The sequence below is a fragment of the Balaenoptera musculus genome, chromosome 19 (genome assembly GCF_009873245.2).
Source record: "Balaenoptera musculus isolate JJ_BM4_2016_0621 chromosome 19, mBalMus1.pri.v3, whole genome shotgun sequence".
Taxonomy (NCBI): domain Eukaryota; kingdom Metazoa; phylum Chordata; class Mammalia; order Artiodactyla; family Balaenopteridae; genus Balaenoptera; species Balaenoptera musculus.
Window position 1 is genome coordinate 6,519,508 of NC_045803.1, and position 24,326 is coordinate 6,543,833.

At 49.7% G+C, this 24,326-nt stretch overlaps 2 protein-coding genes across 7 annotated transcripts; both read left to right on the forward strand.

Annotated features, from left to right (window-relative positions):
- Positions 1-8,110: 8,110 nt before the first annotated feature.
- Positions 8,111-11,504, forward strand: KLK7 (kallikrein related peptidase 7). Its single transcript, XM_036834041.1, is given in 6 exon segments — positions 8,111-8,183; positions 8,658-8,814; positions 9,075-9,214; positions 9,217-9,306; positions 9,532-9,668; positions 11,349-11,504. Coding segments are annotated over 6 exon segments (753 nt in total).
- Positions 11,505-15,999: 4,495 nt separating this feature from the next.
- Positions 16,000-23,936, forward strand: KLK6 (kallikrein related peptidase 6). 6 transcript variants are annotated; one of them, XM_036833511.1, is made up of 7 exons: positions 16,000-16,083; positions 17,116-17,244; positions 17,647-17,694; positions 18,171-18,327; positions 21,043-21,290; positions 22,386-22,522; positions 23,304-23,936. In XM_036833511.1, exons 3-7 carry the CDS (start codon positions 17,649-17,651, stop codon positions 23,454-23,456), a joined length of 741 nt encoding a protein of 246 aa, XP_036689406.1. In that variant the 5' UTR covers positions 16,000-16,083; positions 17,116-17,244; positions 17,647-17,648; the 3' UTR covers positions 23,457-23,936. The 6 variants fall into 6 exon arrangements, with proteins under 6 accessions (XP_036689406.1, XP_036689407.1, XP_036689409.1 ...); XM_036833512.1 differs by having other exon boundaries at positions 17,214-17,244; XM_036833513.1 differs by lacking the exon at positions 16,000-16,083 and adding an exon at positions 16,093-16,193 and having other exon boundaries at positions 17,214-17,244.
- Positions 23,937-24,326: the final 390 nt, after the last annotated feature.

A 24,326-nucleotide genomic window follows, 5' to 3' on the forward strand; every position in this document is an offset into this window, starting at 1 on the left:
GACATAGTTGAACGGGTTTTTGTTTAGTTTTTCTGAGCAGCTAAACTGTATCTAAGCTTTGGGGGGAGATTTCTCCTTAAAAACTGTGAGATATGGGGACTTCCCTGGTGGTCCAGTGGGTAAGACTCCACGCTCCCAATGCAGGGGGCCCAGGTTTGATCCCTGGCCAGGGAACTAGATACCGCATGAACGCCACAACTAAGAGTTCACATGCTGCAACTAAGAAGTCCACATGCTGCGACTAAAGTCCACATGCTTCATCTAAGACCCAGTGCAGCCTAAATAAATAAATAAATATTTTTAAAAAAAGATACTTTAACAAAAAAAAATTTTTTAATAAAAAAATAAAAATTGTGAGATATGCAGAGTAAGGTGCAAGAAATATAGAAATAGCTTAAATATGTACCCATGGACATCCATGAAACTGAGGCAGGAGACAGAAGGTCCCCAGGCTGAGCCGCTGGATTTTGTCCCCTGTAGACAGATACTCCAAGATGAAGACAATAGCAGGAGAGAGGAGCTGAGCCCTGCCCAGATAAGAGATAAGGAGACCACATATTTCTCATTCTCGAGTTCAAGGAGACCTCCCAACTACACATGTACAGAAAGGCTCCTTAGAGTTCGAAAAGGGAGGGGGCGCCACCCCATAATATGTGGTGTCGACCTTCCCACAGGTCTGTGCGCTGGATTCCATCTTGGCTAAGAGATGCACACACACACAGGGGAGGACCCTGAATTAAACCAAATATGGACTCAGAGCCAGACAAAGCAAGATGATTGGCCAGAGGAAACTCAGAAAAACTGCCCCATATAAGTGATTTAAACTACCACGAAGGCGTGACTCTTTCTCTGAGCCTGCCTGTGGGCGTCTATTCACATGTACTTTTTTCCTCCTAAAAAACACTTTACTTAACATCCCAATACCCAACTGATATTTAAATATCCCCAATGGAATGTGAACCCAGAAAGGATTTGAAGATTAATTTATGGCATGAAGGGGGAGGGCGGCTGAGGTCAAGGAGGGGAAAGGACTTGTCCAAGGTCAACCAGAAATTCAGGAATAGAATCATGGATTGTGGAGTCTGGCAGGAGATCACAATACCAGTCATGCACAAAAGCTGGAAGGACCCACCTATATCAGGGAGCTTTTGTATACAAGTGACAGAGCCCCAGTTCAAACTGGCTTATGCGTAAAAGGGGATTCGTTGGTGCAGGTGCCTAGGAAGGCCTTGGAGATGATTCATAATGTTAGAAGAAGTGACATGGGTATGAGTCTCAAGTACCTGTATTGGTGACTTAAGCCAATCATCTCTGTCTCTCTGTGACAATTTCTCTCTCTGTCACTCTGCCTGCTTCTGTCTCTGTTTCTCTCTCTCATATGTGTGAACTCTTTCTCATCTCTGCTTGCCTCTTTCCTTCTCCTGTGGATCTCATTCTAGCCTCTGTAGACAAACTTCGTCACATGGAGGGAACATAGCAGCCCAGTTAAGCAAACCCAGCAGAAACAAAGATCTCTTTTCTCCCAACATCTTGATATTAATCCCAGGGAAGAATTCTGATTGGTCCAGCTTGAAATGAGCCCACCCACTGGATTAATCATTATTTCTAGGGAGGAAACAATGATCTTGTTGGCTTGGCTGGGTCGTGAGTCCATCCCAGTGGGTGGGAGGGTTTGGAAAACTGTGATTGACAGTTTCACCAGAACTATATGAAATGAGGGGGCAGATTCCCAAAAGAAGTGGGAGCTGTTCTTGAAAAAAGGGGGGAATGGAATCCTGGAAGTCAGAAACAATGGGCCTTCAGAACCCAAGGAGCTGAATCAGGAGGTTCCAGAATCGCAATGTTCAGGATCCCTCAGGGTAAGGCACAGCTGCAGGACAGCAAGATACCAGTTCTCAGGTGTGATCATGAGCTGGAAGATGAGTCATCAGGCAAAGGATCAGGACATAAGTCTGTGTGCAAAGGAAGTATGAAGCTGGGTGTCTGGGTGGGACTTAGGAACAGGACTAAACCCAAAGGGCACGAGAGGGCTGGGGATTTGAGGCTCTCGTCAACGTGGGGGCATGCCTCATTAATAATAAGCCTATGGGGTTCCGAGTTCATTTTTAGCCAAAAGAGATTCTGAGCATATGTGACAGTGTCCCAGGGAAACTTCCTTCTCAGATTGTGGGTTTGTACAATGGTTAGACTATGGGCAATCCTCAGCATTCGAATTCTGACCCTTCTGCCTCCTTAGCTGTTGATTTTGCACAAGGGTTCTAGCTTCTTTTAAGCTTCCCTTTTTTCATCTATAAAATGGGGAAGACAGTCCTCGCTTGGTCCCATGAGACGAATAGAGATGTGGTTTGCAGAGCATCCGACACATCACATAGTAGATGCATAAGAAATGGAAGCTGCCTCATTCCTGGTAGGATGAGGTAAGGCAGCCAATATTATTTAATTCTTTCACTTGCCTTTAGAAGTAGATTTTGCTTTCCTCCACTTTAGAGAGGGAAAAAGTGAGGCTTGGAAAAATTAAATCACTTACCTGAGATCACGAGGAGGGCAACTAGGGTTGGTCAAACCTGGGTTTGTCTGACCTGTGAGGTCAAGTTCTTCCTATCACACCCTGTGGCTGAATGGCTCAGGGAACAAGGAAGGACTGGGTTGTTGACTGCTCTGTGGATGACAGTGGTTTGCAAACTAGTATTTATTTAAGTACCTCCTATGCTCCCTGGTTTGGGCTGGGTGCTTATAAAAACACCTTTGAACACCAGACACATTTCCTCTGCTTGTGAAGACCAGTGTTTAGCAATAAAGTCAGATTAAATAGTCAAGAACACAGTAAGACAGGGACTTCCCTGGTGGTGCAATGGTTAAGACTCCACACTCCCAATGCAGGGGGCCCAGGTTTGATCCCTGGCCTGGGAACTAGATCTCACATGCATGCCACAACTAAGGAGCCTGTCTGCTGCAACTAAGACCCAACACAACCAAAAAAAAAAAACACAACAACAGAAAGACAGATATGCCGGACTTCCCTGGTGGCACACTGGATAAGAATCCGCCTGCCAACGCAGGGGGCATGGGTTCTATCCCTGGTCCAGGAAGATCCCACATGCTGCGGAGTAACTAAGCCCATACGCCACAACTACTGAGCTCACATGCCACAACTACTGAAGCCCATGCTCCTAGAGTCCATGCTCCACAACAAAGAGAAGTCACCGCAATGAGACGCCTGAGCACCGCAACAAAGAGTAGCCCCTTCTCGCCACAACTAGAGAAAGTCTGCACGCAGCAACAAAAACCCAACGCAGCCAAAATAAATAAAAAATTAAATCTTAAAAAAAAAAAGAAAGAAAGACATATATGCCAAGCACAGCAGAAGAGACATTCTGGTGATTTAGGAGTCTATAGCAGGGCTCCAGAGTAGCGTAGCTTCTTTCCTCTTTTTAACAGTATGCTGAGGAGGCAGGGGGCTGAAGAGAGAATCCAGGGATGAAGATTTGGACAACAGATAACAGATTGGAAGTCTTGCCAAAATTCCTCTCTTTGGGAAGCCAGGAGGGAAAGATACAGATTGCTGGCTCACGGTGCTGTGAGGTCGAGTGGCCTAGCATCTGCCCCTACTTGATTTGGGAGCCCAAGTCAAGAGGGTTGACACCCCTCATGGCCAGGGTTCTGGTGTGGAATTAGTGGGGTCGGGGGTCCGAATTCTGGGGATTTGATGAGAGTAAGTGTCTCAGAAGTTTTGGGGACTTCACTTGAACTTAGTCAGTGTGGGATTAACTGTATGGTGTTAACTGGTGAACTTTATTTTAGAGTGTGTGTGTGAAAGGAAGTATGGAGTCAGGTGGGGTATGGAGTTGGAAAAATGAAGATGGGGTGAGGGAAAGAGTTTGGCATGGAAGTGGGATGGGATTTCATGTAGAATTTGGGTTGTAGACGAGAGTAGGGCCGGGACTGGAGTCAGAGTGTTGGTGTGAGCTGGGGATGGGTTCATGGGATGGATGTCAATGTGGTCTTCCCGGAATAAGACAGGGATGAAGTCTATAGTCTGAGTTGTGCATGTGGTCAGGTTTGGGACAGAGGCTATGGTGACATTCAGTGTTTGGGTCAAGGTTGAGTTTGGGTTATGGTTAGGGATCCAGGGTTTGAGTCAAGAGTCAGGGTTAAGGTTGATTGAGGGGTGAAATCTAGCCTGAGTTGATATATGGAGGCAGGAACTTGGTCAGGAACTAGATTCCAAGTTGAGGTAAAAGTTTAGAATTGGTCAAGGATATAGCAGAATTGAGGGTTAGGGTTGGGTACGAGTTGAGGTTTCGGGTTAAGACTCAGGCTTGCATCAATATTGGTGTTGAACCTTTAGTATATGTGTCTTCTACCATCGGATACCAAACTTGGTCAGAATTCAAAGTGAAACCTATGTGTTACCTTTTAAAATTTCTATAATTTGACTGTATCCTTTATCAACGTTAGGGGTGGATGAGAAGATAGACTACCATCTTTCAATATGCTTATTTATTCTGTTTCCCAAACAACATTGTTTAGTTTTGGAATATGTGTCAGGTGATATTCAGGCTTATAATAAAATAATTGAATTATTAAAAAAAAAAGATTGGTGTTGAGAATTGTGTCAGAGTAAGGATTGGAGTTAGAATTATGCATGAAGTCCCTGGATTCTCTCTTCAGCCCCCTGCCTCCTCAGCATTCTGTTAAAAAAGAGTGAGGTCTTTTTCACTCTCTCATAGGCACTTGATTGTATCCAGCCGTGTCTTCTCAATGAATGGTACCACCATCCATCAAGCAAGAGACCTTGAAGCCTTAACATCTGTCTCCCTCACCACAACTTCCATTCAATCCATCACCAAGCCCTGTTGATTCTCCTAAATGCATCTTGAATCTATCCACTTATTACCATCTCCACCTCCCCAATGGCTTTATCCAAGTCATCATCTCTCATCTGAACAATAACAATAGTTTCCTCATGTCTCCACATCCCCTTAAAATCCCCTTCATGTAGCAGCCAGAAAACACAAATCTTGTTACGTCACTCCATCTCTCTGCTTGACCATCTGTGGTGTTTTGGCTTGGTCCACCAGCCACTTCTCTCCCCAGTCCCAGGAAGGTTTCCACCATTCCAGATTTTACATCCAGAAGGGGCACCATCTTGAAGAAGAAAAGAGAATTCTTCCGGTGTCTCTTTTTGGAAATAAGAAAGCCTTTCCGAGAAGTGCCCCAGTGGTCTTCCCCTCATTCCTCATTGGACAGAACTGCATCATATGTTCATTTTTAAACCAATCCCTGGCAGGCAGAAATGGCTTTTCTGCTTGGTGCAGTAAAGTTTACAATCATGATGAGGATAAAAGATTATCCAAACAAAATTGGGGTTCTGATAGAAAGACAGAAGGAATGAATGTTTGAGTAGGCAACAATAATGTCTATTATGGGCCAAATTATGGGACAAAAATAGAGTTGGGGGAGGGGTCAGGATTGAGGTAAGATTTGGGCTCAGGGCTGAGGAACAAATCACATTTTTGGGATCTGATTTAGAAGTTGGGGTCAATTCCGCTTTTAGGAACTTGCCTTCAAGTATAATGGTTCCCGTCTCACTCAAGGTAAACACCAAAGTCCTACACTGATCTTTAAGGTCCTATGTCATCCTAGTCCTATTATCTCTCTGACCTCATTACCTGCCCTTGTCCCCTTCTCATTCAGCTCCAGTCAAAAGGGCTCCCCTGCTAGAACATTCTAAGCATGCCCCTTGCCTAACTTACCTGCCCATTTGCTCTGCCTAGGATTCACTTCCTCCAAGTAGCTACATGGATCAATCCACCATCTCCTTTAAGATTTTGTTCAAATGTCATCTTCATGTGGAATCTTCCTAATACTATAACCCCAGGGGTCCCTGAGAGTGGAGGAAACCAATAACTCCCTATCCCTCTTCCCTGCTCGTTTTTAAAATTTTATTTATAGAATACAGTAAATTATCCTTGGTTTAGAACAGTGCCCAGATAATTAAGAAGCCAGGAGCAACTCTAAACCTATCACTCAGCTTTTGAAGGTACACTATGACTCAGACAATCCCCATGATATTCTTTCTTGTTCCCAGGTTCTCCACATGACATTTCTGCTTTTTTCCTTTTCAATGCACATTTCTCTCAGTCTTGTATTTTTAACGCAGAGCTTTTGCTTTGAAAAAGCACAAACTGCAACAAAGCAAGTCGATACTGCCTAAAAGATTAGATGTGAAAAATAATCATGGATGACTGCTTGGTTTACCTTGAAAATATGCTGAGAATAGAGTTCTACTTTCTGTTCATTATTAGTTGCAAGGTGACTCTGGAATAAATACAGGTCTGTTACTTTCTCATACAGTCTGGTGGTGTAGCAAAGATGTTTTTTGACCTTCTGATGCATAATAGTAAGTTGCAGGCACACAGGAATTATAAAATATATTTATTAAATGATTGTTAAATGGCTGAATGGCGGCATTGATTTAAATTCCCTCTTCCCTGCTTTTATTTTTCTCTGTAGTACTTACCAACATCTAACAAACTATATATTTTATATATTTATTTTTGTATTCACAGTCTCCACCAACTAGAACAAGAGCCTGTATGAAGAAATTTTTGTTTGCTTTGTTGACCACAGTGTCCCCAGGAACCAGAATAATTGCTGGCACAGAATAGATGCTCAGTAAATATTTCTTGAATGAACACAATTAGCGAAGATGAATGTACAAGGAAGTTCCACCCGGCATTATTATACTTAAAACTATCCAAAAATACTCCAGTTTGAAACAGATTACATAAATCAGGGTACAACTATAGTATGGAATGTTATGCAACCATTAAGAAGGAAGGAGAACCCATTTAAACACACTAAGAGGAGGGACTTCCCTGGTGGTTACTCTGAGCTTCCAACGTAGGGGGCCCGGGTTCGATCCCTGGTCAGGGAACTAGATCCTACACGGATGCCGCAACTCAAAGTTCACATGCCACAACTAAGGAGCCAACCTGCCGCAACTAAGACCCAGCACAACCAAATAAATAAATATTTCCAAAATTTTTTTAAATAGATAAATATACTAGGAGGAAAAAATTGTTCAAGGTCATTTATAAAGAAAAAGGTTCTATTAGATAATGTTTAGTACAGACGTTTTTGTTATAAATACATAATATGTATAGAAATCTCTGTATCACACGAGAACACAGACTATATCGATAACGGTAAGCATTTATCAGGGTGGAGTTAGGGAAAGCGTTTTCTTTTTCACTCATAGCCTATATTAGGTTCGAAAGATATGACTGGGTTCCAGCCTGAACAGATTATCACAATAATGGTCAGAATTACGTTATGGGCTCTAGGTCATCCCTGAGAGGGGACTGGGGCAGGGAAATGGCCCCAAGGGAGGACCCAAGTCAAAGCGCATTTCCTGAGCTCGGACGCTCCCTGAACCCTGCTCCGGCCCCTCGAGCCAGAGCGCGCCGGGCTCCCGTCTCCGTCTCCGTAGCAGCTACCGGGGATGCTGGGCCCCGAACGCGCAGGGGCGGGAGGGTGGAAAAGGTAGAGTGTTGCCAAATGATTTAGCTGCCTCTGGGGCTCGAGATAACCACAAAGGCAGGAAGAGGGTGCCTCAGAGCTTTTTCCACCTGCACCCCAGGGCGCTGAGGGCGGGGGCGGGGGCTGGACGTGGTCTAAGACTGCCGCCCTGCGCAGGTCTGGAGACGCTTGACTCCCAACCGAGTCTGCGGCCCACGTCAGATCAGACCCTCCGGAGGTGAGAAGGGGCCTCATTTAGGGTGAGGGAATGAGGTTGACTGGACAGCTGACTCCTGTTCCCGAGGGGAGGGGCAGTGCGAAGCCTGGACGCCTGGCTCTGACAGATGAGGGGCTGGAGGTCTGGAATTTTTGGTCTCTCAGGGGAAAAGGAGCTAGGGATACAGACTTATGGATGGGGAGAGATGGGAGCCCAGATTCCTGGGTCCCAAGGGGAAGGACTCCTGGGTCTGAAGGAGGAGGGGGCTGGGGGCCAGGACTCCGGCTTCCTGAACTCTGTCCTTCTCAGCCCCAGCAGAAGAGACCCTTCCTCTGCCTGGCAGCCCCTGAGAGACTCAGAGAAGCCACCATGGCAGGATTCTTTCTTCCACCCCCGTTGACCCTACTGCTGTCCTTAGCCCTGGGATCTGCTACACAGGAAGGCGAGGGCCAGTCTGGGAGGGCTGCCCTAACCCTTGGACCGCCCATCATCCCCAGTGACCCTCTTCAAGGGCCCCTCTCTCCAAGGGGTCCCTGAGTCAGGACCTCCCCCTGCTGCAGCAGCTTCCTCCCTCAGAAGACAAGACTCTTCTGCCTCCTGCCTCCTTTTTTCCTGCTTCCTTCTGACTCCTGGGGTCTCTGTGCCCCCCCCCCAGGCCCTGTCTTCTGCACCCAGGGTCTCTCCTATCAGCTTCTGTCGTCACCCCCAGACAGACAAGGTGCTCCTCCTGGGTTTCTGAGCCGGCTGCCTCCGTCTGTCTCCACCTCCTGCTTTCTCTGCGCTGTTCTCCATTTCTGCCTCTGCATTTCTCCCTGTCTCTCCGTCTGTCTCCATCTCTGTCTCCAAATCCCTCCGCTGCTGACTCAGCCTTCCTCTGAGGCTTACTACCCATGCTTTTCTCCATGTCTCTATCCAGCCCAGGGTAACGACAGCCAGAGGATTATTGATGGAGTCCCATGTCTAAGAGGCTCCCAGCCCTGGCAGGTGGCCCTGCTCAACAGCAACCAGCTCCACTGTGGCGGCGCGCTGGTCAACGCGTGGTGGGTACTCACTGCTGCCCACTGCATGATGAGGTATGTGGGCAGGGGTGCTCTGACCACTCCAGCTCTCCCTCTGGGTCCCTGCCCCCCCCCCAGTCTCTGTTCCCCGCCCCGGGTCTCTGCCCCTCTCTCTGGGGCTCTGGTCCACCGCCCCCCGTCTCTGCCCTCCCCACTCTCTGGGTCTCTGTCGTCCCCCCACCACCACCGCCCAGGATCTCTGTTTTTCTCTCTCTAGGTCCCTGTCCCACTCTCTCACTCACAGTGACTCTATGAATGTCGCTCCCTTCTCCCAGTTCGTACAACGTGCACATGGGCAGTGAATACCTGGGAAGAGGCCAGAAGATCGGGGCCACGATGTCATTCCGCCACCCCGACTACTCCACACAGAGCCAGGTTAATGACCTCATGCTGGTGAAGCTGAAGAGGCGGGCCAGGCTGTGAAGAAAGTCAACCTGCCTTCCCGCTGTGAACCCCCTGGGACCACATGGACCGTTTCTGGCTGGGGCACCACCACCAGCCCTGTTGGTGAAGCTCCCTCAGTGACCCAGGAGCCCCAGACCCTGAACCCGTCCCCCCTCAGACCCCGGAGACCAGGACTCAGGTCCTTTTTCAGGATCCTAATGTTGAGCACCCCAGCCCCCTCCTCCTCCAGCGTCTAGGATCCTGGACCCCCATCCTCTCCCCATCAGGACCCACGGGTCCACAGTCTCAGGCCTCTGACTGACAAGCCCCCCCCCCCCCATCTTGCAGCGACCTTTCCAGAGAAACTCATGTCCACAAATGTCGACATCATCTCCTCTGGAGACTGCAGGAAGGTTTACAAGGACTTGCTGGGAAATTCCATGCTGTGTGCTGGCATCCCTAACTCCAGCACCAATGCCTGCAACGTGAGACCTGCTTCCTCCCCTGCCCTGGGTTCCTGGCTGCTTCATCTCAGCACAGAGCCCCATCGTCCCCCTCTATCCAGAATCTTTGCACCTGACCTTGGCACTGAGCATTCCCTCATCACCCCCCCGCCCCACCCTAGGCCCAGCTTTCCTAGCTTTCTCTACCCCCTTCTCTGCTCAGGTCAGTAGTGGCAGCCCAGTGGGGGCCGGTATGGCCCTGAGGATGAGGCAGAAGGATGAATGGGAGGGGCTGGGGATGGGCAACATGTGGCCAGGATTAGGGGAAGGCGAGTGAAGCCTTGGCTTCAAACCCAAACTTTAAAGGGGAGGGGGTGCCCAGAAAACTCAGTAATCAAGATAAATCACATTCTAATGCAATATTTTTAAAAAAATCTATGGAAAAGTCCACGATGAACAAAATGTCAGAATTTTCAATGAAGAGCCATCAGTCTTACTGAATTTCCCACTTACCTCAGGCTTCAATAAGTCTCAGCACAGCCCTGTACTGACCCTTTATCTAAAATTGGGATACTGTGTTCATCATGGACTTTTTCATATTAAATTCAATTTTAAGGTATTGCAATACAATACTATTTATTGCAATTACTGAGACTGTGTGCCCGAAGTTAATGTCTCACTCACCTCACTTGGGTCCTGGTCCTGTTCCTGGGCAAAGAACTGTCTCTCCCCTCCTCTTTGTAACCCCCTCCCTGTCTCTGAACATTACCTTCCCACATCTCCCTTTACACCTAATTTCATTTCATTCTTTCCATCAGTGTTGCCACCCACCCCCGCCCCCATTGACTGTCTGCTTCTGTCACTCTTTTTATTTGCCTACCTCTCTGCCCCTTTCTCCAGCCCCTACACTACTGTTTCTCTGTCCTCCTTCTCCTCCTCCACCTTTCTTTTCTCCATCCTTTGCTTTACCTCTCTTCCTCTTCTCTGTGACTCTCTCCCTTTCCTTGTCTCTCTCCCCGTAGCCCCACTCCTTTTGCTCTCACCTGCACCCTCAGCTGTCAGGGGTGGTGGGAGGGTAAGTGTTAGGGGTGGGGTGAAGGGACAGGAATGTGTGTCCTAGAGAATGGGGTATCCTCCTCTTCCCCTAGTGAGGGCCGGCTTCATGAATGTGCAAGTTGTACAGTGACACAGGGTCCCACACTCAGGAGAGTCCCACCCTTGGTTTAAAGCACTCCTGTTGCCCTCTTGAAATTCTTAATACTTTCTGAGCGAGGGAGCCCACACTTTCATTTTGCACTGGGCCTTATGAATTGTGTCATCGGTTAGGCCCCTGATTTCCAAGACCACTCTGTCCCTCTTTCACGCCCATGTATCCATTCCCTGGAGACAGTGGTCCTTCTCCCATGGGCTTGGCGCTGAGTCCTCAAAGATGGGGAAGAAATGGGGCTCTGACCCCCCGGAAGCCCTGCCCCTTCCCTGTGATTGGTCCCATTGGCCAGGGCTCAAGCCAATGTCTTCAGAGAACGTGGTTTGTCTTCTCCATGACGGCCCTAATTCCTGCTCTACTATTGGTCCCCAGAGACAATGAGTCTCTCCCCATTGGCCGGGGTGGAAGTCCAGGGTCTGGCAAGACAAAGACTGACAACCGTGGGGGTGTATGAGACAGAAGTGGGGGCGGGACTTCACTCTGAAGCTGAAGCTAATTTGCTTTGTCCCCTCCAGGGTGACTCAGGGGGACCACTGATGTGCAAAGGTACTTTGCAAGGCCTGGTGTCCTGGGGAGTTTTCCCTTGCGGCCAACCCAGCAACCCAACTGTCTATACCCAAGTCTGCAAGTACGTCGATTGGATAAACGACACCATGAGAAAGTATTGCTAATCTCTCCATACTCCCATCTCTCCATCCCTACACCCTGAACAGGAAATTCACAGAAATAAGGACATCGATGATCTACAGTCACACTTGACTTTACTTTTCCTCAAAGACATATCACAACCTCAACAATACGCCATGTGTGTAAGTCAATCAAATCAGCAGGGACTTAAAACCAAAACAAGAAACACAAAAACCTCAGTGCTGGTAAAGAGGTAGTGAGACCAACACTCTCGGCCACTGAAACTGTAAATTCATACGATTTTTATGGAAGTTGATTTGGCAATGTGAATCAGGACCCTTGTTCTCCACCTTTGACCCAGTAATTCTAGTTCTAGGAAGATACTACTAAAAATAAAAATCCAAAATGTGGAGCAAGGTTTGAATTTATCACAACAATATTTATCATAGCAAAACAGTGGAAACACTGAATATGCCCAGAGTCAGTGGAGTGTTTAAGTAAACAATAGGCTAGCTTGAGACAAGGATATTATGAAGCTGTTAAGGATAATAATTATGCAGGATTGTTAGTGTTATGCAAGGATGTTTATGCTATGTGATGTTAAATGAAAAAAGGAAGATACAGAAATATATGCGTATGTGATCTTTGCTATGTAAAATGAAAATATTCACAAAATAAAACCTGAAATCATGTGTACCAAACTGCATACAGTGGTAGTCATGGGAAGGTAGACTGCTTCTTTCCATTTACTTTTCTGTAGGTATGTACTTTTATAACCTGAAAAAAGACAGTGGAAAAGCTCTGGAGATCTAAGGTGAAGGAGAGGAGACCCTTAGAGAGGAAGACAGGAAAGAAAAATGTATCTGATTTTTGGTCCCTTGCCTTGCCTCCCTGCCCAGTGGCATATTTTTCTCCATTTTCTGGGTCTCAGTCTTCCTCATCGGTAAAATGGAGAAGAGAAAGAGGGAAAGGGAAGGTAAAGAGAGTAAAAGGGAGGGAGGAGAGAATATGTCTACTTCTTCAGGGTGGAAAGGGGTGTGAAAGTGTTTCTGGGCATTTCACAGGTGACAAACTAGGAGAAGGTTTGGGGGAAGTATAGGGCTGGCAGGAAGACAGGACACCTGGGTCCCACAGGGGCCCGCCAAAAGTGAGCCCCCAGCCTCCTGGATGCCAGGGGAGGCCCAGGGGAGGCTGGGGGCTGGGAACCCAGGTAGGTGGTCTCCTGTCCTCAAGAAGGCAGGGAAGGGGCCTCAGAAAGGGTGGAGGTAGGTGTCCCAGTGACTCAGCCTGGCCACGGCCCTGCTCCTGCCATCCAAGTCTCCCGGGCAGTCAAACCTGAGAAGGTGCTGACAGAGGAGCCTCTCCGACGCCCAGGACTCACCTCTCCTGCCTGTCTTTCCAGTTTCTCCCCCAGAATTCTCGACCGGTCAACATTCTCCTCTTGTTGAAGCTCCACCATCTTCCCCTCTCTCCTAGCCTCCTATTCTCCCACCCTTCTTCATAGTGCAGGAATTCTGTAGCCACCGTGGAATTTCTTAACTTCCTCTGGTGTCCCTGTGCACAGGAAGCTAAGTCCCCTCCCCCCTCAGACCCAGAGTCCCCGCCCCCAACCCCTCCCCCCTCAGACCCAGGCCCCCGGCCCCTCCCCCCTCAGACCCAGGAGTCCCCGCCCCCGCCCCTCCCCCCTCAGACCCAGGATCCAGACCCCCGGCCCCTCCCCCCTCAGACCCAGGAGTCCCCTCCCCCCGCCCCTCCCCCCTCAGACCCAGGATCCTGGCCCCCAGCCCCTCCCGCCTCTGGATCTGTGTCACGTTTAATGAATGTCAAGAGTATTTGGCCACCACCCTCATGAAGCTCCCTCAACTTCCCCTCTCTCCAGCAAGCCACCCCAAATCCATATTCAACCTAAACATTTTAAAAATAACAAAACATCACAGATGCACTAGGTCAGCCTATAGACAAGTGGGCGGAGCTGCACTGAGACTGTGGCAGCCACTCGCCTTGGTGGCTCCCGACTCGTGAACTGTGGCAGCTCCGAGTTGTGCTGTAAGTGTAAAAGACACATCGGATTCCAAACACTTCTCATGCAAAAAATAAGAAAGCAAACCACCTCTTTCAAACTGTATTTTGGGGACTTCCTTGGTGGTCCAGTGGTAAAGAGTCCGCCTTGCAATGCAGGGAATGTGGGTTCGATCTCTGGTCAGGGAGCTAGTATCCCACATGCCTCGGGGCAACTGAGCCCATGGGCCACAACTACTGAGCTCGCGCGCCTCAACAAGAGGCCCTGTGCTGCAAACTACAGACCCCACGCGCTCTGGAACCCGCGCACCACAACTACAGAGCCTATGCGACCTGGAGCCCGGGCGCCACAACTAGAGAGAAGCCCGCGCACCAAAACGAAGAGCCCGAGTGCCGCAACGAAAGATCCTGCATGCCTCAATGAAGATCCCGTGTGCTGCAACTAAGACCCAACGCAGCCAAAATACATAAAATAAATAAATAATAAATCTTTAAAAATAAAAAATAAAACTGTATTTTGATTTCACATTGGAATAATATTGTTTTGGATGTATTGGGCTGAATGAGATTTTAAAATGAACTCTTGTTTTTTGGGGGTTTTTTTGTTTTTTTTTTTGTTTTTTTTTACTTTTTAAAAAAATTGTGGCTACTAGAAAATTTAAAAGTGCATGTGGGGACTTCCCCGGTGGCGCAGTGGTTAAGAATCCGCCTGCCAATGCAGGGGACACGGGTTCCAGCCCTGGTCCGGGAAGATCCCACATGCCGTAGAGAAACAAAGCCCGTGCGCCACAACTACTGAGCCTGTGCTCTAGAGCCTGCGAGCCACAACTACTGAGCCCACGTGCCACAACTACTGAAGCCCACAAGCCTAGAGCCCGTGCTCCACAAGAGAAGCCACCGCAATGAGAAGCCTGTGCACCGCAGCGAAGAGTAGCTCCTGCTCCCCGTAGTTAAAGAAAGACCGCGGGCAGCAACGAAGACCCAGTGCAGCCAAAAATAAATAAAATAAATAAATTTATATTAAAAAAAAAAAGTGCATGTGTACCTGGCATTATATTTCTTTTGGCCAGTGCTGCTCTGGATGCTGAAGGGCTGGGACTTTGTCTTGGAGATGCTGGGGGACCCAGGCCAGGGCTGTGAGCCAGACAGAGGCAATGTCAGCTCTGACGCAGGAAGACGCCTCTGAGGTCAAGTGAAGGATACAGAGAAGGGGGAGAGTTTGGGGTAATGGTTCAGGTGGGAGAGAAGCAGGTCTGAGCTGGGACCAGGGACATAGGGATGGAGAGAAGGGACCACACGGAGAGAGGAGGCAGTGGGATAAGACTTGGGGGATCAATGGGCCATGAGCGGTCCAACCTGGTACCTGGGAGGATGGTGGGTCCTGAGAAGAAGATGCTGAGTTCAGTGGGGAGATGAGTGAGAAGGGCCTGGGGGAAACTGGGGGGCAAGGGGAGCAGCCCCAGAGAATATATCAAATGCCAAACTGGTTTTCATCCCAGGAGTGACAGGGGACAAGCAAAGGTGGTAACAATTAGATTTAATGCAAGAATTAAATGCTACCCATAGCGCCAGGCCCAAGCTCGTGCTGAGGTGGACATTATTCATATCAGTTGTACTTATTACCCAATGACTTTCCCAAAAGCTTCCATTTTCCATCTTGCTCGTCCCTGTGATCATCACACCCATTTCCCTCCAGGCGGCCGCACGTACACCCATTCCTCCAGCTCCTGTCAGTCTGCCATTTCCCTGCATGCACCAGACCCTTTAACTACCTCTCTCCTCCTGACTAAAAAGCCCAAGTTTAAAGACACCTCTTCAAATCTCCCTGGATCCCCCCATAGCTTCCTGGACCCCCGTTTCTCATCACACTTTTCCTGCATTCCTGTTTATTTCTGTGTGTCTCTGCACACGTTAAATCTCATCAACAAGTCCTGAAGTCCTCCTGGGTCCCACTAGCTTCCCTGCTGCCCTCTTCCATGCCATCCCTTCTGCAGGAGCCAACTCCCCTCTGTGCATACACATGCTTCTCCTGGAAACGCAGGTGGAACCTAGGAGAGGTAAGAAGAGAGATTTAGAGAGTGTCAACAGAGACTTGGAAAATCAAGGAGAAAGACAGAGATACAGAGAAAACTATGGAGAAAGAGGCAGAGGGGTGGAGAGACACGAACAGAGACAGACACGGAGGCACCCCCCCGCCATGGCCAGGGAGAGAGCTGGACGGCAAGAGACTTGGAGGAGGGGGACCGGGAGGGTCAAGAGTCCTGATATCCAGGCAGAGGTGGGCGGACAATCAAAGGACAGCAACAGGACTGTCAGATAGATAAAGGGAAGCTATTGATGCAGCTGCCCACCCACCTGCCCGGAAGAGAGCTTGAGAAATGGAACTGACAGGAGCATGGCACTGGGTGCTGGGGGCAGACAAAGCCTGATTGTTCGAAGGCTCTTCCCGCCCCCCCCCCCCCACCGCAGTGCCTGGGTCTGCACCACAGCCTGGGGCAGGGGCGGGTACCAGCTTGGTGACACACGCTTTCTTCCTGGCTGGTTTTGCTCTGTCTTGCGAGGACACTGAGTTTCTCCAGCACCCACAGAGGGAGTTACAGGCAGGTGCGTGAATCACCCCAACCCCACTAAACCCGTGGGGCCTGGTTCCCGGTGCCCAAGGGCGCTGAACCCAGGAGTGACAGCCTGCAAGCCCCAGAGCGCTCACAGAAGAGGTGGGAGTCCAGGAGGACAGGGGATACTGTGTGTTTGCCTGGGACGCAGGCATTCGGGTCCTCAGATCCTTTCTTTCTTTTTTTTTTTTTAATTAATTAATTTATTTTTATTTATTTATTTTTTGGTTGCACTGGGTCTTTGTTACTGCCCGCGGGGTTTCTCTAGTTGTGGCCAGCGGGGGCTGCTCTTCGTTGTGGTGCGTGGGCTTCTCATTGCGGTGGCTTCTCTTGTTGCGGAGCACAGGCTCTAGGCGCGCGGGCTTCAATAGTTGTAGCACGCGGGCTCAGTAGTTGTAGCTCACGGGCTCTAGAGCGCAGGCTCAGTAGTTATGGCACATGGGCTTAGTTGCTCCACGGCATGTGGGATCTTCCCAGACCAGGGCTCAAACCCGTGTCCCCTGCATTGGCAGGCGAATTCTTAACAACTGTGCCACCAGGGAAGCCCCTCAGATCCTTTCTTGCTCAAGGACCTAGAAGTCTAGGAACTGAGGAGAACAAGCTCCTGCCCTTCCTTCCTTTAGATCCAGGTGTGCAGACTCCCAGCTCCTTTCTCCTTGAAGGTCCAGAATACTCAGCCCCCAGCCCCCTCCTCCCTCAGACCTGGGAATCCGGGCCCCCAGTGCGCTCAGGGACCTGCACTGCCCTCCCTGGAAGCCGAGGTCAGGGAGGTCATCAGGAGCAGAGCTGTGGGAGGGTGGGAGGAATATGCGTGGGAGGCCTGGGTGAGGAGGAAAAGGGTGGGTCCCCCTCCTGCCTCGGGGACCTGGGGAGGCAGAGGTTAAAAGGAAACACCAGGAGCATCTGAGGACAGGACCAGCCTCTTCCAGGGGGGCCAGGGAGCTCAGGGTGTCTGTCTGCCAGGCCTACATTCTCTGCTTTCTGCCCTCCGTCTCTGACTCTGAGGCATCGTCTCTGTTTTCAGCCTCACTTCTCTCCCCGCGGTTCCCTGCATTTCTGACTCTCTGTCTGTCTCCCTTTCTGTCTGCCTGTGACACGTACTGTCCCTGCCCCCAACCCAAGAGTCGACCCCCAGGCAGCCGGCCCCCAGCAGGTAAGATCACACCTCCCACCAGAACCTACAGTTGTGGGGTTGAGCAACAGGTAAGCACAGAGCCAAGGGGAGGAGGAGAAATCCCATGGAGAGGGAAGAATGTCAGGGGCCCTCCCTCCTCCTGTTACTAAGCAGGCAAACTAGAGCCGAGAATAGAAAAATAATGTGAAGTGCACGGTGAGCAGTCCGTGGTTCTGGGTCCTCTCTGGCACCCGCCTTCGTGGGACCCGCAGATGGAAGACATGGGTCGGGGAGACAAGAAATCAAGAGGCTGAATGGGAAAGACAGAAGTCAAGGGTCAGGAGAGCAGGGCAGGAAGGGGAGGATGAGGAGGGAGAAGAGAGAGGGGTCTGGGTGAAGTCTGAGGCTGGGACTGATGGAGCATTTGGCTTCCCCTCTCAGGAATGGCCATGAAGATGCTGATTGTAACACTGGTTCTGGTCGCTGCAGGTAAGCAGAAAAGGGAGGGGGAGGGGGCGGTTTGGGCATGGGGTGGGGGTTGTTGATGGGGAAGAGGTTGGACCTGGGATGGGGATACACATGAGGATGGAGGGGGGGTGGGTTTAAAATGAGGAAGACACAGGGGTTAAATTAGGGATGAGGGATGCAGATGGGGAAGGGGCGGGAGGTGGTCTTGAAAATGGGGAAGGGTTTGAGGATGAGGTTGGTTTGGGAGATGGGGTTAGAGATGGGGAAATTGGTTGGAGGTGGGTTTAAAGATAAGAACGCTTAGGGATGGATTTGGCTTTGGGGATGGGGATTGAGATGAAGAAGGGGTGGGTTTGAGGAAGAGTTTGAGGAAGGGGCTGGTTTGGGGCATGGGGATGGAGATGATCTTGATGATTAAGACGGCAATGGGGTTCACCTTGGAGGAGGTGCCTGATGTCTCCAGAACTTCCCTCTGACTCAGACCCTCCCTCCCGCAGCCCAGACAGAGGAACAGAATAAGGTGCTGCACGGTGGACCCTGTGAGCAGACGTCTCACCCCTACCAAGCTGCCCTTTACACCTCAGGCCACTTGCTCTGTGGGGGGGTCGTCATTCATCCACTGTGGGTCCTCACCGCTGCCCACTGCAAAAAACCGTGAGTCTCCACGCTGTGAATGAGGAGTGGTTGCAATTAGACCCTGCGGGAGTCTTGCAGACTTCGCACATCCCCCTGTCCCATCATGAGGCCATCTGATAAGCAGGTTCAACTGGCCAGTATTTAATTGATTACTAAATATGTGTCAGGCAGTGTTTGGGGCCCTGGGGATATCACAGTGAAGAAAAGAAGCAAAACTGCTGCTTTGATGAACTGACCTTCTACAGGGCCCTGTAGGGAGCGATGGATTTAATTCTAAGTGCTGGGGGAAGCCACATAGAGTTTTAATCAGGGGAGCAGCGTGACCTGATTTACATTTTTAGGAGCACCCTGGAAAGTGAACTGGGCGTGAGATGAAGGGATGCCTGTGGAGGCCGTTGCCATGGTCCTGAGATGGACCAGGATGGTGGCCCTGGGGGTGGAGGGAAGTTGAAAACCTGGGGAGGAGTTCTGAGGCTGGGTCAGCAGGACTTGGTGGTGTGGAATGGGAGAGAAAGAGAACAAGCAGGGCTGACTTCCGGGGATGGGACTTGAACAACTGGCTGTTTTGATGTTCAAGAAGGATGCCGGGTTGGCTGCTGGCGCTCAGGGGAGAGGTCAGAGCTGGAGGTAAACATTAAGGTTTTAAATACCACAAACAGGTGGTATTTAAAGCAACAGGATGGGATGGGATCATCCAAAGAGTGGGCATAGATAGAGGACCATAGAGGACCCAGGACTAGTCCTCAGGGCACTAATAACCACTAGTTTGGTGAACAACAGCCACCATTTTTTTCAACGCTAACTATGGGTCACGTACCCAGGTAGGCAGTTTCTATACCTCTCCTGGAATCCCCCACAATAAGGGACTCTTTGCTTCTGAGGAAACTGAAGCTCAGAGAAGTAGCAAGTGATAAACCAACAGGTGCCATATCCCAGTGGGAGCGGGGAGAGACCCCAACAGGGGTCTCACCTTGCAGGGTCATGGACACAAGACCCCCCCCAGGGTGGTCTCCCCCAAGCGCTGGTAAACATGACATCACTCCCACCATCCTCATTCATTCATTCAGCCCACATTGAACAAGAGCACCCACTAAGAGCCAGATTTGAGCTGGGCAGTGGGAATTCAGCAAAGACTGAGAGGGGGAGATACCCAGAGTCTCTGCCCTCGGGAACACAGGAGCAGAAAGGTGCAGGAAGACAGTTATAGAATCCTCGAAAAACCATACAATTACAAATTACTCTAAGTCCAATGAAGGCAAAAAAACAGGGATGGCTCCATGAGAGAAAAGAACAGAGGTACCTGCTTTAGATGGAAGAAGGTGTCAGGAAGGACTTTCTGATGAGATGAAATTCAAACTGAGGCATGGAAAATGAGACAGGGTAGCCAAATGAAGAAGAGGGCAGAACATCCAGGGCAGAGGAAATGCAAGGACAAAAGAAGTGGGAACAATCTGAAGAGTTCTAAGAAAAGAAAATTACTGGTTCACTGAGGGTCAGAGGATACTGGGATAAGGCACTTGGGCTTTATTCTGAGGGTAATGGGGAGCTATGGAAAGTTTCTGAGCAAGGGAGTAATGTTTTGATCCATTTCACAAATATTTATTGAACACCTATCATATGCCAGACACTGGTCTAGGCACCGAGGAGGATGTATCTGACGAAAACAAAAATCCCATCTTGATATTCTAGAGCTGTGCCATCTAATACAGTAGCCATTAGCCACATATGGCCAATTAAATTTACATTAATAAAAATGAAACGAATTTCCAAATCCACTAGCCACACTTCAAGGGCTCAGTAGCTGCCTGTGGCCAGTGGTCACTGTTTCAAACAGTGCAGATAGAGAATATTTCCATCATTACAGAAACTTCTATCGAATAGCACGGCTGTGGCAGAGGGAGAGACAGTAAAACAAGTAAACATTTAACAATACATATATAGTGTGTCAGATGGTGATGTTAGGTTCTCTGGTGGAAAGGAAATCAGGAGAGGGAGCTAGGACTTGCCTGTTGAGGTGGATACTTGCATTTTAATTGGGTCTCCAGGGAAGGCCTCACTGAGAAGGTGACATTTGAAGGAGGTGAGGGAGGGAGGCATGCAGATATCTGGGGGAAAGAGTTGCTGGCAGAGAGAACAGCCAGTGCAAAGGCCCTGGGGTGAGAGGATGACTATTGTGTTCAAGGAGAGGCAGGGAAGCCGGTGTGGCTGGAACAGAAGGAGAAGGGAGAGAGTGGGAGATAACTGACAGGTGATGGGGACAGATTGTGCAGAACCTTGTAGGCCACAGTGAGAACTTTGGCCTTTATTCTGAGCAAGATGGGAGTCACAGGAGTGTTCTGAGCACAGGAGGGACAAAACTGGCTTATACTGTTAAAATAGCTCTGGTTGCTTTGTGGAGGACAGACTATAGAGGGGCAAAGGTAAAAGCCAGGAGTCCAGTGAGACTGTAGTCCAGGTAAGAGATTATGGTGGGTCAGATTCTGGATATGTTTTGGAGAGACAAAAGGATTTCTGGACAGCTGGGAGGTGAGTCAAGAAATAAAGAGTCAAGAATAGTCTCCGGGTTATTCTGGAAGGATGGAGTTGTCATTTACTGAGCTGGGAAGACTGTGAGGGGAGAAGACCAGATGGTTCATGGTGTACCAGGCTACCCCGCCTCCCACCGTAGCCCCCTCTGGAGTCTCAGCTGCACCCCAAGGGCTCCAGGTGAGACCCAGCCCTTCTCTTTCCCAGGAATCTTCAGGTGTACCTGGGGAAGCACAACCTTCAGCAAAGGGAGAGTTTCCAGGAGGAGAGCTCTGTTGTCTGGACTGTGGTCCACCCTGGCTACAACGCCGCCACCCATGACCAGGACATCATGCTGTTGCGCCTGTCACGTCCAGCCAAATTCTCTGCACACATACAGCCCCTGTCCCTGGAAAGAGACTGCTCAGCCAACCACACCAGCTGCCACATCCTAGGCTGGGGCAAGATGGCAGATGGTCAGTAGGGGGAGAATGATGCAGGTGACCCATCATCAATGGGTGATGGGTCATGGGGAGGTGGGTTAATGGTGAGAATCAATGGGGTAGTGTATCAGTGGGTGAAAGTTCAACGGGGAGGGAGGGCAAATATGGGAGTTGGGCCAATGAGTGAGCAACCAATGGAGAAAGTAGACCAACAGGTGCATGGTATGGAGATGTGGGCCATAAGATGAAGGGTCAATGAGGACGGAGGGTCACTGTGGAGATACTAATCAGGAAGGGGGCCAGTTGTCAAAAGGGACCAATCAGGATGCACTGATGATCAAAAAAGGATAAACGGAGGAGGGACTAATGCAAGAAGCAGGGGAGCCAGCTGAAGGATGTGAACTGAGAAAGCGAACAGTGTAGAGAAAGCTAATGGGGGAGGGGTCAATTGAGAAGAGTCAGTGGTCAAGAGGGGTCACTAGAAGAAAGACTAGAGGAAGAAACAAGTCCAATAGATCAGCAGGAACCATTGAGGGTAGGCCTGTGAGTGAAGGGCCAAAAAAGGAAGGGAGAACCAATGGGGGGGGGGGGAATGAGGCCATTTAGGAAAGAAGCAAGGAGGGAGTAGACCTTTGGATGAAGGGCCAATAGAAGGGAGAACCAATGGGGAAAGAAGGGACCAGTTAGGAAAGACCAAAAGTCAAGTGGTGACCAATCAGGATGAGCCAATGGGCAAGAAGGGTCCAATGAAGGAGGACGGGCTATAAGAGAGGAGGGACTAATAGAGGAAGAGAGTCTAGAGGTCAGCTGAACTACTGAAGAAGGTGGGACCAATGGAAGAGAGACAAGCGAAGGCAGGAACTAAAAGAAGGAAAAACCAATAGGAAATGAGGACCGGTAGAGAAGGGGTAATTAATGAGGAAGACAGGCCAATGTGAGGGAAGACTGATGGAAAGAGGGACCAATCAGGAGTCAGGCAATGGAAGTGGGTTTTGAGAATGAGCGACAAATAGGAAAAAGGGAACCATTGGGAAATAACGACCAATAGGGGATGGAGGATTTATAGGTGTTGGAGGGTCAATGGGAAGGGTGGGTTGTGAAGAGATCCTGGCCCATCTCTCTTTGCAGGTGATTTCCCTAACATCCTCCAGTGTGCATACCTCCACCTGGTGCCCCGTGAGGAGTGTGACCGCGCCTACCCTGGCCAGATCACCCCAAACATGGTGTGTGCCGGGGATGAGAAGTACGGGAAGGACTCCTGCCAGGTGAGGACGCCAGGACCCACCCGTTACATAGCCAAGGACAGAGATGGGCAGGAAGAGACCGATACACAGACCAAACTAGAGCTTTACAGAGACAGGCTGGGTGAAAATCAGAGGCATGATAAGGGAGAGAGACTCAATTTGATACACAGAAACACAATCAGGGACAGGCAGAGATAAAGAGCCAGTCAGCAGAGACAAGGATGGAGATGAAGAGATCAAGAACCACAGAGACACAGTAGGGAGGCAGATGGTGCCAGGAGACTGTCCCTGCTGCAACAGAATCCCCACAGGTTCTGCTTGGAAATAGCCACACTGTGCAGAAGGGGGACCATAGCTGGGGAGAGAAGGGGCTCCATCCCCACTCCCAAACACTTTTAACTTGGGTTTCTGCCACCATCGTCCATTGGATTTCTCCTTTTGATGCCAAAACTGAACCCTGTGCATTGAAGGATCTGCAGAGACCAGCCAAGAGGGAGAAAGAGACAAAGATAGAGAAAAGTGATACACAGTGAGTTGGATGCAAAGGAAGGGCAGGCAGGTGAGCCCCATTTCTGAGACCATCTGTCCTCTCTTTAGAGATCTCTGTGTTTCTGAGTCTCCCTCAGTCTCTTCTATTTCCCTCTCTGTGACTTTGTGTCTGTCTGTCTGTCTCTCTCTGTATGTGTGTCTTTCTCTCCATCTCTGAGTGTCTTTCCCCCTCTCTACATGTCTCTGTGTCTCCTTCTGTCTGTCTTTCCTTCTCTGCGAGTCTGTATCTGACTCTCTCCGTCTTTAACCACAGGGTGATTCTGGGGGTCCGTTAGTGTGTGGCGACCGTCTCCGAGGCCTTGTGTCATGGGGTAACATCCCCTGCGGATCCAAGGAGAAGCCAGGCGTCTACACCGACGTCTGCAGATACGGCCACTGGATCCGAAAAACCATTCAGGCCAACTGATCCTGATGTGTGACCTCCACCTCTTGACCTTCCCCCCACCTGCCCAGACCCGACCCTTAATGCTTAATAAAAGCGGTGACACCACAGCACAAATCCTCCCTGATTTTACCCCAGCCCCATCCTTGCATCACTAGGAGTGATGGGAAAACCAGCTAAGGTCTCAACCCTGCCACTAAGAGAATACAGGAAAATCCCTTCCAAGCATCTCCCCCTCCCCAATTATTCCATGGGCTCGACTTCTTCCTACAGAGAAGTGGTCCCAAGTCTGGCCAAACCTGAGTTGGGCTCCCAGCTCCGCCACTTGCTTAGCCGTGCAACCGCGGGAAGTGCCTTCCTTCAGTGTGTAGATTTTCTCATCTCTAAAATAAGGATAATAATCGTATATCCCTCATAAGGCGGTGGCTATGTTGTTGGGGAGATTCAAGGCTGTAAACATGTGAAACACATACAGCAGTGCCTGGCACACCCGTGTGAACAATAAAGAGTGAATTTTATTATTAGTGGTACTTTTTGCTCTTATTCCACCTCTGCCTCTCAAGCCCAGATATCCTTAGTTCCCTTTTACAGCCCAACTTGATTTTTCTCCTCCCTGGGAAGACATCCTTGTCTCTTCCACCTAGCTAGACCTGAGGGGTGGCTTTCTCCACTAAACTCCCCTTGTAGCAGCAAAAGCAGGGAGATGAGAGGGCTGGGAGGCCACTGTGTGTGGGTAAGAGTGATGGGAGATAAAGAGAGCAGGGACCAGATCCCAAAAGACCTCAGACCCCAGGTTGAGAGGCTAGGGCTTCTCCTGAGGGCAGTGGGGAGCCATGGAAGGGATGTGAGCTGAAGCAGCTCTGCGGCCATGTGCAGAATGGACCGGAAAGGAGA

Excerpts from the sequence above, each read along its gene's own strand:
- KLK6 (XM_036833510.1), top strand. The coding sequence starts at position 17,520 with ATGGGAAAGACAGAAGTCAAGG. Across the intron at positions 17,542-17,646 it reads GGGAAAGACAGAAGTCAAGG|GAATGGCCATGAAGATGCTG; the intron begins GTCAGGAGAGCA and ends TTCCCCTCTCAG. Across the intron at positions 18,328-21,042 it reads GCTGCCCACTGCAAAAAACC|GAATCTTCAGGTGTACCTGG; the intron begins GTGAGTCTCCAC and ends TCTCTTTCCCAG.